At 42.8% G+C, this 14,426-nt stretch overlaps 1 protein-coding gene across 1 annotated transcript in view; it reads right to left on the bottom strand.

Moving 5' to 3' along the window:
• Nucleotides 1-14,426, bottom strand: part of CDHR3 (cadherin related family member 3) — a 41,588-nt gene that overhangs the window by 13,063 nt on the left and 14,099 nt on the right. The window contains exons 4-12 of the mRNA XM_087969100.1: nt 12,322-12,410; nt 10,905-10,999; nt 10,546-10,650; nt 9,181-9,335; nt 6,634-6,823; nt 5,112-5,277; nt 4,110-4,212; nt 3,353-3,451; nt 1,486-1,715 (exon numbers count right to left, since the gene is read on the bottom strand). Coding sequence (XP_087825226.1) covers nt 1,486-1,715; nt 3,353-3,451; nt 4,110-4,212; nt 5,112-5,277; nt 6,634-6,823; nt 9,181-9,335; nt 10,546-10,650; nt 10,905-10,999; nt 12,322-12,410 — 1,232 coding nt within the window. The remainder of the gene's footprint in view (nt 1-1,485; nt 1,716-3,352; nt 3,452-4,109; nt 4,213-5,111; nt 5,278-6,633; nt 6,824-9,180; nt 9,336-10,545; nt 10,651-10,904; nt 11,000-12,321; nt 12,411-14,426) is intronic.

Genomic DNA, 14,426 nt, shown 5'->3' with positions numbered 1-14,426 from the left:
ACTCCCTTCGATCTGCAGAAAAACCTCTCTCTATGGAACCGTTCCCTGGTGCCCAAAAGATTGGGGGCCGCTGGTCTAGAAGAAAGTTCTCTAGTCTACAGGTTCAGGGCTGGCTTTTGTAGTAGATGCTCTGAGCAGCAGATACAAAGGAACAAGAAGTCACGGCAATCTGTTAGAGCAGTGGTTGCCAACCAGTGGGCCGGGGAGCACTGGTGGTCCACAAGAAAACTGTAGTGGTCCGCAGAGAAATGTCACCCCCAAAGCACTCCCCAAAGCAATTAATCCAGGCTGCGCGGAAACGCTTGCATCGCTTGCATTGTGAACAACACAAGGTAGTGAGGGGAGGGGGGAAAGGGTAAAAGGGGAGAACTTGCCCCACTCGTCCCACGCACCTGGCCTGGCCACCGGGCTGCTTCTTTCCGCTTCTTTCTTCTTCTGCTTTTGGCTGCAAGCAAGGAAAGCAGCAAAAGTCTTTCTTTCTCTCCCCCAAACTCCACCACAAATGAGTCTTTGGGACCCTGCAAGGCCTCCTGCTCCAAGAGGCTGCACCGGCGCGACAAGTCTCACAAAGACTCATTTCTGGTGGAGTTTGGGGGAGAGAAAGAAAGACTTCTGCTGCTTCTGCTGCTTTCCTTGCATGTAGCCAAAAGTCTATCTCTTTCTCGCTCTCTCCCCCTGAGAATAGAGCTGGAGACGGTATCCTGCAATCCCAAATAAAGAATGATCGATTGGTAGGAAAATGGGGTGGGGAATTTTCCTGCAGACTTTTTTGGGATTTTCCCAGGGTCTCTGGTCCGCGGGATTTAAAATTATGAGTTTGGTGGTACATTAGGTCCAAAAGGTTGGCGACCTCTGTGTTAGAGGACCAACAGCTTGGAGTAAAACATATTGTAATTTATCAGCTTATCCTTCACCTCAATGTCTTAACGTCTTTGATCTTGGGAGATCACATTCACTTCCATCCAGCTTTCCATACAACACATATATTCTAGTAATATATTCTCTTTTCAAAGTAACATTTTGTTATTTAAACATAAAAGAACATAAAAACTAACACAAATGAATTGTAGCAGAAGAGCAGGCAGAGCTTGGAGGTGGAGTTAAATGAGTTATCAGCCTAGACTTGTTATGTTGTCATAAATGGTTTGAATCCAACCCGTTTTGAATTCTGTTGACCCTTATCTGGTGCTAATTTATTATCGAACATTAATTGACTAGATTCTTGTGTATAGGCTGGAGCAAGAAATCTTCTTAACTGCAACTTAATGTATGATCCTGACTGTGGTGACGTAATAAATTCTAGGCTGATGACTTGTTTAACTCCACCCCCACCTCATCCTACCACTCCAGTTCAGACAAGGCCATGCACTGTTTGCTTCTACAAATGTCACTTCCGGCTACTCCTGCTTTGTTTACTATAAAGAGGCAAGAAAAGGAAATTGCAAGGAATGATAAGCTCTGTTTTAAGCTCTCTAGTTTACTCACGGAGGATGTTCCAATATTGCCTTTGTTGTCAGAAGCTTTCACTTCAAGAGTGTACACTCGATCCGCTTCGTAATCTAATCGTTTTGTGTTCCTCAAAATGCCCAGCTGAGGATCCATTACAAATAAGTCTGTGACACCCATGCCACTCTCTCCGGACACAATGGAGTAAGAAATTCCAGTGGGAGGCAAATCCTGGTCAGTAGCGAGCACTGTTCCGATAGAGGAGCCTGCTAAAATGAAATAGCAGCACGTTAAGATGACACACAGATGGTTTTGGAGTGTGTGTGGTGTGTTTAGAGATTCTGCAGGCTCCAGAAAGGATTCTAAAACAGAGCTTCAGGCCAGGGGTCAAAAAAGTCAAAATGGGAGCTACTGTGTGGTCAAATCCCCACCCATTTTTAACACAAATCTATCAACCAAGGGACATGGTGGCTCAGTGGTAAGACAGCTATACAGATAAAAGTAATATACGTTAATTTAAAGGGATTAAAACTATTCTATAAAGATGAGGGATGTGGTGGCTCAGTGGCTAAAACGCTGAGCTTGTCGATCAGAAAGGTTGGCAGTTTGGCAGTTCGAATTTTTAGCGCCGCCTAATGGCGTGAGCTCCCATTACTGGTCCCAGCTTCTGCCAACCTAGCAGTTCGAAAGCATGTAAAAAATGCAAGTAGAAAAATAAGGACCCCTTTGGTGGGAAGGGAACAGCGTTCCATGTGCCTTTGATGTTTAGTCATGCCAGTCATGTGACCACGGAGACGTCTTCGGACAGCACAGGCTCTTCTTCGGCTTTGAAACAGAGAGGAACATCGCCCCCTAGAGCCGGAAATGACTAGCACGTATGCGTGAGGGGAACCTTTATCATTACCTTATAAAGCAAGGGTATTCATGTGACTAAAGCCACATCTTTTATTTTACATCAGGGATGTCCAACCTTGGCAACTTGAAGACTTGTGGACTTCAACTCCCAGAATTCCACAGCCAGCTATGGGTATTCTGGGAAATGAAATCCACAAGTCTTAAAATGGTTGTGATTGGACACCCCTGCTATAAAGTATATTAAAAAGGGGATGTGGGTAAAGTCACATGGATATTACTGGTAGTGTCAGCGTTCCAGCAAACCTCCACTCCAACAAATAACTCCGAGGCAGACATCTTCTCAAAAGTTCCTTTTATTTTGGATAGTAACTGGCACAACTAGGGAATCCTGAATCTGAAAATTTCGGGCTTCCTTGCAATACGTAAAAACTATAAATCCATCCCCTGCACCTATCATCACATCACATGGCTCAATCACCATCCGTCCCAAGTTAAGACTTCCTCTCACTCATGCGCAAAATAACATGACCTTGAATTAGAAAAAGAATGTTATTATGTCTAACTACATACATTCCAAGAAATTCCCCCCTCCCACTTTCACAGGCTCAAAATTTGGCAGCGTGGAAGCATCTGGTCTCCATATGACTTCCAAAACTGACAGGTAGTCCTCAACTTGCAACAGTTCACTTAGTGGGCGTTCAAAGTTACAACAGCTCTGAAAGCAAATTCAAGTTTTCTTTACGAAGCTTGATTGGGAAACATGACTGTTTTGACACAACTGCTTTATAGCGATAGTAACCGAATTTTGTTTGTTTCCTTGATAGCCAGAAAGTTTCTTTTATTATTTTTTTAAAGTAGAGGAAATAGGAGTATTAGATTCTGAAAAAGGCTTAAACACTTCATTCCAGTGGTTTATTTGGTCTTAAAGACACATTCACCCCAATAAAACTGTCTGTGTGGCTGACACAGAGCAGGGAATAGAATCAGCATTAATTGGAGAGAATTCTATTTTATAGCCTTGTAAATTTCCAAAAAAGCCAAAGTAACTTACGTGGTTCTATTTCAGATACATTAAAAATGTACAAAGAGCTGTTGAAGACTGGATTAAACTCATTCTCCAGCTGAATGTTGATATAAATGTAGATTAATTCTGTAAATATAGCAAGTAAGAAAAACATGAAAGATGACACAGAAATATACCCTCAGAAAACAACAACTGAATGGAAAACTGCTGGTGACCTTCTACCGCTGCACCATAGAGAGTATCTTAACTTGTTGCACCTCTGTAATGTTTGTCAATTGCACAGGGGCAGATAGGACAACTGGGTTAACATCATTGCCCAGAGGATCATTGGTTGCCCTCTCCCTCCTTGGAAGAGCTTTATAGCTCCCGCTGCCTTAAGGAAATTCAAAACATTCTTATTAAAGATCCATCTCATCCTGGGCACCCTTTTTTTTTTTTTTTTGAATTATTACCATCTGGCAGACGGTATAGGATAATAAAAACAAGGACAAATAGGCTGAAAAACAGCTTCTATCCCAGGGCAATTACTCTATTGAATTCTACTGTATGGTGCCATATTAATGCAATATCAGGGGTTTTCAATTCAATGTATAGAATGGAAAGGAGGTGTGTTTGTGTTTTATTTTTATAGTTATAATGTACACTGAAGACGGCATTTAATTTCATTGTATGACAATATAAATAAAGTAAATGACAATAAAGTAAAGTAAAGTAAATTTAAAGATCATTTTTCCCCAGAAAGAGTCAGGGAAAAAGAGGACAAAGAAGAAAAGTTAATACTAACCAGAGAAGAAAGGCTCAGAAATATCCTGGATGACGGTATTCAGAATATATTGTCTCTGCATGCTTCCATCTGTTGTGTTTTCCAAATCTACATTTCCTAAAAGCTGAAAGGAACATACTTTTACAGGTAATCCTCGAATTATGACCACAATTGAGCCCAACATGTCTGTTGCTAAGTGAGACAGGCATTAAATGAATTTCGCCCCATTTTACAACCTTTCTTACCACAGTTGTTCAGTGAATCATTGTGGTGCTTAAGTGAGTAACCCGGTTGTTAAGTGAATCCGGCTTCCCCACTGACTTTGCTTGCCAGAAGGTCGCAAAAGGGGATCACGTGAGCCCAGGACACTGCGACCGTCATAAATATGAGCTGGTTGCTAAAGTGTCCAAATGTTGCTATAAAGCAGTTGTCAAAACAGTAATGTTTTCCAGACGAGCTTCGTAAAGAAAACTTGAATTTGCTTTCAGAGCTGTTGTAACTTTGAACAGCCACTAAATGAACTGTTGCAAGTTGAGGACTACCTGTCAGCTTTGGAAGTCATATTGAGATCAGATGCTCCCACGCTGCCACATTTTGAGCCTGGGAAAGTGGGAGGGAGGAATTTCTTGGAGTGTATGTAGTTAGACATAATAACATTCTTTTTTTTCATTCAAGGTCGACTAGCCACTAGCAATTCTATGGTGGTCCTGAAATGTGCCCAGTATCTCAAAGAATTTTTATAAGGTTAATGCACAGTGAAATCAGTTTTGGCTTCATTCTAAATAAATATGTTATTTTTGCTTCTTACTATAATACATTCCTTAGACTTAAAATTCTGATTTGAAGGATATTTTAGATAACACTCTTGTTGATATAGATAAGACACATGTCACCACATTAAATTTTGACCGGTTTTAATGCTTCTTTAATGAGAAACATTTCCCTCACTGCTCTTCTGATTATATTTGAATAGGCACTCCAATTGTCCAACTTTAAACAATATAAAACAGTTAATTAGCAGACCTTAATCATTCCAGAGTGAGGATCCAGGGTAAATTTATTACTTCCAACTCCAGATAGTCCAGTGAAGTTAAACAAATTGTGTGGGGATTCAACATCTTCATCTTTGCAATAATTCTTTAAAGTGATAATTTCAAATCCAGGGGATGCCCTTTCAGGAATTGGCACCCTATTTAAGAAAAACAAATTAGCTATATATTTCGGATTTTCTGGTTCTTTGCCTAGCTTTCCTTAAATGTCTGAATGAGCATCTTGTGTGTTAGAAATTTTGAGGAGCAGTGCCATGAAGGTTTAAAAGATTGTTAAAACGTGGGCATGAAGCCAGGTTTCCCAGCTTGGAGAACTTCAATGCCTGCGGACTTCAACTCCCAGAATTCCCAGCCGGCATGGCTGGCTGGGGAATTCTGGGAATTGAAGTCCACGTGTCTTAAAGAAACCCTGAGGCAAAGCATCAAACATAATTTCCTTCTTGTCCTTCAGTAAAATAGGTGGAGCAACTATGAATAGCCTAGCCTAGCCTAGCCTAGCCTAGCCTAGCCTAGCCTAGCCTAGCCTAGCCTAGCCTAGCATAGCATAGCATAGCATAGAATATATGGAATGCAATAGAATAGAATAGGAATAGAATAGAATAGAATAGAATAGAATAGAATAGAATAGAATAGAATTAGATTAGAGTTAGAATGTAATGGAATGGAATGGAAAGGAAGGGAATAGGGAAGGGAAGGGAAGGGAAGGGAAGGGAAGGGAAGAGAAGAGAAGAGAAGAGAAGAGAAGAGAAGAGAAGAGGAGAGGAGAGGAGAGGAGAGGAGAGGAGAGGAGAGGAGAGGAGAAGAGAAGAGAAGAGAAGAGAAGAGAAGAGAAGAGGAGAGGAGAGGAGAGGAGAGGAGAGGAGGAGAGGAGAGGAGAGGAGAGGAGAAGAGAGAGAGAAGAGAAGAGAAGAGAAGAGAAGAGAAGAGAAGAGAAGAGAAGAGAGAGACCCTAGAAGAGACCTTGGAGGTCTTCTAGTCTAACCTCCTGTTTGGGCAGGAACTCACGGAGGCCTCCTATGTACTGCACCATACCCTGCAACTATGCTATCAGACCTGATGCGACAGACCGTCATAATTAGCATCAAAGAATGGCCTTCTTTAAATTGTTTGAGCTATTGGTAATGTTAATTACTATCTGATACGCTCTTTGATACACTGAGCGCTACGCTAAAAAGTTTAAAGTCTTCATCATTATTAGCATTGCCTGAAGCTTAAGAGAGCGCAAAATATTGTGAGGTTCCTTGGTGCTCTCTGAGTTTGGTAGTTTTCTTGCAGACGTTTCATGATCCAGCTAGGAAATAGCATAAGTGCTAGAAGGGAGTGGGGTTTGCCTTCATTTGAGCACCCCACTCCCTTCTAGCACTGATGATGTTACCAAGTTGGGTCATGAAACGTCTGCAAGAAAACAAGCCAGCTCAGAGAGCACCAAGGACCCCACACTTCAAAACCCTGAGCTACAAATACTATCTTCTATCAGTAGTATAAAATATCATCACCTGTGATTGTATTCTGTGCATTTGGGTGGAAGGTCATTGATATCTTCAATAAATACAAAAATTACAATTTCATCAATTGGTCTATGAGGAGGGTTATCCTCAACACGAATGGTCAAAGAAATATTAGGATGGGTTCTGATGGGGGAAGCATCACGATTTAGCCGACCGGCCACCATGACCGTACCTGTCACTAAAACAGAAATAGGTTGTAAGAGTTTCCACAGGCATAGCTTTTGATTACGACAGAAACTGTTTTTATTTATTTGTATTTCCTTTTTATTATTTTTACAAATAACTCAAGGCGACAAATATGCCCAACACACCTTCCTCCTCCTATTTTCCCCACAAAAACAACTCCTTTGACATGGATTGGGCTGAAAAGGAACTGGCCCAAAGTCACCCAGCTGGCTTTCATGCCTAAGGAGGGACTAGAACTCACCGATTCCTGGTGATTGGCCCAAAGTCACCCAGCTGGCTTTCATGCCTAAGGAGGGACTAGAACTCATCATCTCCTGGTGATTGGCCCAAAGTCACCCAGTTGGCTTTCATGGATAAGGCAGGACTAGAACTCACAGTCTCCTGGTGATTGGCCCAAAGTCACCCAGTTAGCTTTCATGGATAAGGCAGGACTAGAACTCACAGTCTCCTGGTGATTGGCTCAAAGTCACCCAACTGGATTTCATGGCTAAGGCGGGACTAGAACTCACAGTCTCCTGGTGATTGGCTCAAAGTCACCCAGCTGGCTTTCATGGCTAAGGAGGGACTAGAACTCATCATCTCCTGGTGATTGGCCCAAAGTCACCCAGTTGGCTTTCATGGATAAGGCAGGACTAGAACTCACAGTCTCCTGGTGATTGGCCCAAAGTCACCCAGTTGGCTTTCATGCCTAAGGAGGGACTAGACCTCACCATCTCCTTGTTAAGCCTGGATTCCCCAACGGGTGTTAAGGAAAACAAACTAAACAGAATGTACAGCGAAGTCAGATAGGAAGACAGGTAAATGTGTGAGATAAGTTTTCTAGTTAACACGCAGTAAAAATACAGATACGCTTGTGCTATCAAAATATTGATTTATTCCATTTAAGAATTATAGCATAGTCATTATAAACAGTCCATTAGTCATATACCAAATTCAGTCAAGTCTTGTCGAGGATACTCTAATTGCAAAGTCCGTGTCGAATAGCCAGTGTCAGTACACATATAATAAATCTGTCCAAAACTTATCTTCTCTCCGTTGAGAAATATCTTCAAAGTAATCCAACACTTCTTCTCCTCCCGATCCAGCAAGAACGCAGTCTTCAATAAGCCAGCCAGTAAGAGCCAGAGAGTGCCTTGCTGCTTATATAGTACTTTTACAGCTGCACCCTTAATTACATTCCTTTAGCTTAAAGTCACATACACTTTATGTGACAAACCATGATTCATCATTTTATTATCTTTACCCAAAACAGTTAGGGTAAAACAATGTTATCCCTAACACTCCTGGTGATTTGCCCAAAGTCACCCAGCAGGCTTTCATGCCCAAGATGGGACTATAACTCACCGATTCCTGGTGATTGGCCCAAAGTCACCCAGCTGGCTTTCATTGCTTTTAATTTTGCTTAATGAGACCTGTGCTGTCCAGCCAGTGTATGAGAATTGGATAGTTAGGTAGCAATTGTGAGCTGTCCCCTTAAGGGAATGAATCATGGTAAATGTAGTTAAAGGTATCCTGGGAAATATAGTTCATGTCACGTGGCCACATCTGTAATCCTGATTGGTCACTAATTTGACCCTCGATGGGTCAGGGAGTTTTAATCACTTTTGCCTGAACTCCCTAACTCATGGCAGTTGCTTTCTACCGCTACAAGATGGGTTAGGTTAGGAGATAACCATCTTTTACTACAAGGCAGATATGCAAAGGATTGGTCATTAAAGAAGAACTTCATCACAAATGTGAGTGATGAGGATACCTGATGAACCAGTAACTGTACTTTGTTATGGACGTTTTGTTGAGTTATCTATCTGCATCTGCACAGCTTAAAAATCCACTACTGTGCAGAAGACAAAAAAAGACCGTTTCTCATTGAAATCCTTTTGAATTGGACATTCGTAACAATGGATGGCCGCAGGGAAGAATATCAGCAAAGTCGAGATGGTGAAAGATGATCAAAGCTCTATTCTTTCTTGGCTTTGACTGCCATTTTGGCTGCTGTCATGGCTGCCATTTTGATTATTTTTTTGACCCCTCTGGCTGTCTCTGTTTATATCATTGCAAAAATAAAAAGTGGGAAGCAGCAAAATCATAATTACCTCCAAGGGTAACAACGACTGGAATGGGACTCCATGTTCCACTTAATGCATCAGGCCGAGGCACCCCATGTTCTGCTTAAAAACCCAAACGGGCGAGCTGGCATTGCGGTCGTTGAGCAAGGCAATCACTTGGGTGCCTCTCTTAATGACCGCAATGAATTATGATCATAATTCCAAGCTTAATTGTGGTTGTGAATTGAGGACAGCTTATATAGCATTCTCCTGGATTACCTTCAAATCAGATTAAATTCCTTACTTGGATTGATGGAGAATTTAGGGATTGCTTCAGTAACTCCCATGCTATAGCGAAGGTTGTGAATAAAATCTTCGCCATCGGGATCCTTGGCTGTTATATTGGCTACAAACATTCCGACTGGTGCTTCCTCACGAATCTTGTAAACCTTCTCTTTCCTAGAATAGAAATTAGACAGAACACTTGGATGTGTTTGATCAGCTATCTCTTATAACCCTTAAAATATAACTAATACAAGGAAGGGTTACAATGTCAAAGCAAAAATTAATTATATGGCGTCCTTGGGGCTCAATAAGTTTGGCAATTTTCTTGCAGGTGTTTCATTACCAAACTAGGTTACGTCATCAGTGTTGGAAGGAAGTGGGGTTTGCTCTTAAGATGCACTGGTGATGTTACACACTTTGGTAATGAAACGTCTGCAAGAAAACTACCAACCTCGGAGAGCACCAAGGACCTTATAGTTTAAATCTGAGCTACAAATATTTTTGATCAGTAATTAATTATATTTAATATAACCAGCTCTGGAACGTATCCTGCTTCAAAAAGTAGTAGTTCTTCTTCTTCTTCTTCTTCTTCTTCTTCTTCTTCTTCTTCTTCTTCTTCTTCTTCTTCTTCTTCTTCTTCTTCTTCTTCTTCTTCTTCTTCTTCTTCTTCTCCTCCTCCTCCTCCTCCTCCTCCTCCTCCTCCTCCTCCTCCTCCTCCTCCCTCTTCCTCCTCTTCTTCCTCTTCCTCCTCCTCTTCTTCTTCTTCCCCCTCCTCCTCTTCTTCTTCCTCCTCCTTCTCTTCCTCTTCTTCTCCTCCTCTTCCTCCTCCTCCTCTTTATGAGAAGTAACAGAAACCTCTGGATGCAAACAGGAAACTCAAGGTGAAAACTGCAATCTCAAGATTGAAAATCAAGAGTTTTTCATTTACACTATCAAAGAGTAGAAATTAATCAAGGAGAGAAGCAACCTAGAAATAAGGAGAAATTTCCTGACAGTTAGAACAATTCATCAGTGGAACAACTTGTCTCCAGACGTTGCGAATGCTCCGACACTGGAAGTTTTTAAGAAGAGATTGGATAACCATTTTTGTCTGAAATAGTATTGAATTTCCTGCCTGAGCAGGGGTTGGACTGGAAGACCTCCAAAGTCCCTTCAACTCTGGTATTCTCTTACTCTGTTCATGCAACTCTGGCCATCATCTAACTTTTTTGACCCCTCACAGATATCCCTACGTGCAAAAGTAAGCAAGTACTCCTAGTTTTCCTCATGACATAAAATGGAGCAGTTTATAGCTGATTAAGAACCGATCTGAAAGCACCTTTGTGTTGTCAATTGTCACACCTAAATAGAAAAACATCGATGCAGCTGGGACTTTTCTACTTACGTGATGAAGTAAGGAGCCTCATCATTCACATTAATGATATTGACCAGTAGGGTCCTCTTAACGCTAACACCAATGCTGTCTGTTATGGTAACATTTAATGTATAGCTGTCAAAACAAAAGACAAAATATGCAATGTGTACCTGTCAAATCAAAATAAAACACAAAGTATTCAATGTATAGCTACCAAAGCAAAATAAATGCAAGACAAATAATACAATGTAATATAAATAAATACAAATAAGACAATACAATATAGATAAATACAAACCCAATAGATGAAGGATTTCTCCAGTGGTTAAACCTTGTTTAAAAGATCAAACCATCATTTCCTGATTTCTGGATCATAAGTAGGATCTTACCTCGGTAGATCTTTCTCAAAGTCAAATGGCTTCAAAGTAGAAATGGTTCCAGTTTTAGAAATTGTAAAGAAGGTGGAATCGGAACTCAGGGAAAACTGGAAGAAGTAATCAGAGGCAAGGGGATCATTTGTAAGGAACCCGATTTGAAGCGTTCGCGACCCGAGGTTCCACTGTACTGAATTTTCATTGACTAGATTCTTGTGTGTAGGCGTGGAAAATGCAAACTTTTTGAACTGCAACTTAACATACGGTCTTGATCCTTGCAACTGACGAGCAAAACCAACAACAACACTTCCCACTAAAACCTAGAAACAGTCTGGTGCAGTAGTTAAGGTGTTGAGCTAGAAATCAGGAACCAATAAGTTCTAGTCCTTCCTTATGAAAGCCAGGCTGGGGCCAATGACACACACACACACACACACAGAGACACAGAGACACAAACACACACACACACACACACAGAGTCTCTCTCTCCCTCCTTCCTCTCCCTCTTCCTCTCCGTCCCTCCCCCTCTCTTTTTCTCCCCCTCCTTCTCCCTCTTTCCCTCCAAAATTTTCCAAATCTTTCTTTGCTTAGGGCATTTCATTGTAGAAATGCATCTCTCTCTCTCTCTCTCTCTCTCTCTCTCTCTCTCTCCCTCTCCTTCTCCTTCTCCTTCTCCCTCCCTCTCTCTCTCTCCATCCCTCCCTTCCCCCTACCTCTGTCACTCTCTCTCCCACTTCCCAGGATGGTTTTGGAGAAAATAAGAGGTAAGATTATTAGGTATGTTCATTGCCTTGAGTTGACCAAAAATATCAGCTGCCACCTTGTGCTTCGCTGCTGTGCAATGACAGACTGCCATGACCTGTGGGGAGGGCGGAAGGAAGAGGGAAATGCTTGGGGAAACAAAAGTAAGTGCTGTGTGCCTTCTCGAGAGGTTGCTTCAAGGTCAGCCAACATAGAAGGAAGCTGCACTTGGACTGACCTTTATGAAAAACATCTTGCCTGAACCTGATTGGTTACCCTGGGATTGGCAAAGAGATACAGTAAAGGAGGGGAAAGTTAGAACTTAGGGATTTTGGCGCAGGATTCTCAGTTCCAGCTTTGCACTACTGTGATACACTTGATCTCTAATAAATTATACCTTTCTCAACAAATGGAGCCAAGGATTGTTTCCATTTAGAGAGGTTTATGTTGCGGCAGGCCCGACAACTTAATAATTAATCAAATAAATTAATAAAGCTGACGGGTAAACATTCCATTGCCCTGGCTCTTTGATTTCACAATGCTTTGACAAATTGCTTTCGAAGGCTTGGCTGTCACAATGGCGATATAACAAATTGTGCACATAAGCCTTTTGTTAAAGGAATGTTTCTGAGGACTGAATTCAGCAGAGAATGATTGTCAGGGATGTTAATATTAGTTCAATTTTACTCACCTCAACTTTTTCTGGGGTTTCAGGATCTCCAGCGTGAATTTGATAAATATTTCTTGGTAGTGTATTTTCCAAGATGTAGATTATGACAGCTATACAGATAAAAGTAATATGCATTAATTTAAAGGCATTAAAACTAGTCTATAAAGATGAGGGACGAGTGGCTCAGTGGCTAAGACAAAGGTGGCAGTTTGGTGGTTTGAACCCCTAGCTCCCATTACTTGTCCCAGCTTCTGCCAATCTAGCAGTTTGAAAGCATGTAAAAAATGCAAGTAAAAAATAGGTCCCACTTTGGTGGGAAGGGAACAGCGTTCCGTGAGCCTTTGGTGTTTAGTCATGCTGGCCACTTGATCACGGAGATGTCTTTGGGCAGTGCTGGCTCTTCAGCTTTGTAATGGAGATGAGCCCCACCCCCTAGAGCTGGAAACAACTAGCCCACATGTGTCATGCCCCTGTCGGAGTCTGAATCTGAGGAGGAAGACGAACAGTTGACAGGGAGCGGGAGTGTGGCTCTGTTGGCTGTGGAGGAAACTAGGAAAGGGCAAAGTCTGGCTGGGCAGAGCAGGAGAGAAGTAGAACAAGGGAGAGGGAGTTCAGAGGAAGACCCAGGCCCACTCTCTTTTCATCCTAGGGCATGCAGGGAGGAACAGAGAAGGGAGCAACATGGGTTGCTTGGCTTACAGGGGAGGAAAGGGCCCTGATTCCCTTCATTAGCCACACCTGGGAAGAGAGTTTAAAAGAGTGCGGCATCTGCTGGGAACAAACGTGAGTTTATCTTGTGTGTACTTTGGTTATCTATGTTCCTGGCATCCTCCCAACCATGTTGAGTCACGTCTGGAATTCCTTCTCCTGCCCTGCTGGACTAATTATCTCATTTTGCCTTGATTGAACTAATAATTACTGTTAGATCTGGAGGAGTGGGCGCAAGGAACGGAGACGAGGCATCGAATAGTGACTCAACTCTTTATTAGTGACTTCAGAAAGAGAACAACTCGCTATGGGCAGCAGCAGCTCCTTTTATAGAGCTGGCTGCTGTCACAGTGTCCAATGATTTAAGTTTGCTGCGCTGGAAGCGTCCAATCAGCGGCGACCCGCTATCAGCCAATCAGACTAGTCGGAAACGACCAATCATGATCTGCTAACTGCGGGCCAATGAGAAGTGCAGGATTACGAGCCTGCTGTGGAAGTAAAACTATTAGGATTTAAACTAGTGCGTTTGCTTAGTTCGTAACACCCCTTCCCCCTAGGTTCCGTCTGAGGGGTGGGGTGATGTATTCTTCCAAATAGGCAGGTCGTTTCACCTGTCTACTTGATTTACGTTGCTCCACCGGTCTTTGCCCTGGCTCTGGTTCCGGTGTGCTGCGTGCCGGACTTGATGGCAACGATAGTCCAACCTCTTCGCTGGGTGACTCGGGGTTGTCATCTCTGCTTCCGTCACGGCTGTCATTTGGATTCCTTGGATTTGCTTCAGTTGCAGTACTGCTTTGAGGCGAGGTGATCACCTGGCTTGGTTCTCCTTCGGCCGGTGAGTATCCCCGGTTGGTTGTGCTGATTGCTGGTTTTCGCTTACTGGGTCGTATGCTGCTTCTCTTCCGGTCCTTCGGTTTCCCTCCCCCCTGGTTTGAAATTCAGGGCTTGTGATGGGGTAGGTGCTAGTCGGGAGCGAAGTTGGTCGATGTGGTGCTTCCACGTTTTTCCATCATCGGTTTGTAAACGGTAGGATCGAGGGCCCGTAGTTTGGGTTACGGTAGCAGGGACCCACAATGGGTCGCCGGAAAAGTTTTTTGCAAAGACTAGGTCGCCTACCTTGAATGTGCGACATCTGCTGCTGGACCCCAGGGGCTTCTCTGGCGTGTAGGCAGGGTGTAGGCGATCAAGAACTGAGCGAAGTTTTCGGCCCATGAGCAGTTCGGCCGGGGTTCTGTTTGTGGTGCTGCTTGTGGTGCTGCTTGGAGGAGAAGCATCCTGGTCACCTTGTCATCGATGTCCCCATGGTCCATCTTGTGTAGCGTTTTCTTTATGAATTGGACTATGCGTTCAGCCCTGCCATTGGCCGCCGGGTGAGCTGGCGAAGTTAACGCGTGGCATATTCCCCCGTCTGCTAGGTA

Source organism: Notechis scutatus, chromosome 6 (genome assembly GCF_049901735.1).
Source record: "Notechis scutatus isolate UNSWTSFEM ecotype Mainland chromosome 6, rNotScu1.2, whole genome shotgun sequence".
NCBI lineage: Eukaryota > Metazoa > Chordata > Lepidosauria > Squamata > Elapidae > Notechis > Notechis scutatus.
This window is presented reverse-complemented; position numbering and strand designations above follow the sequence as displayed.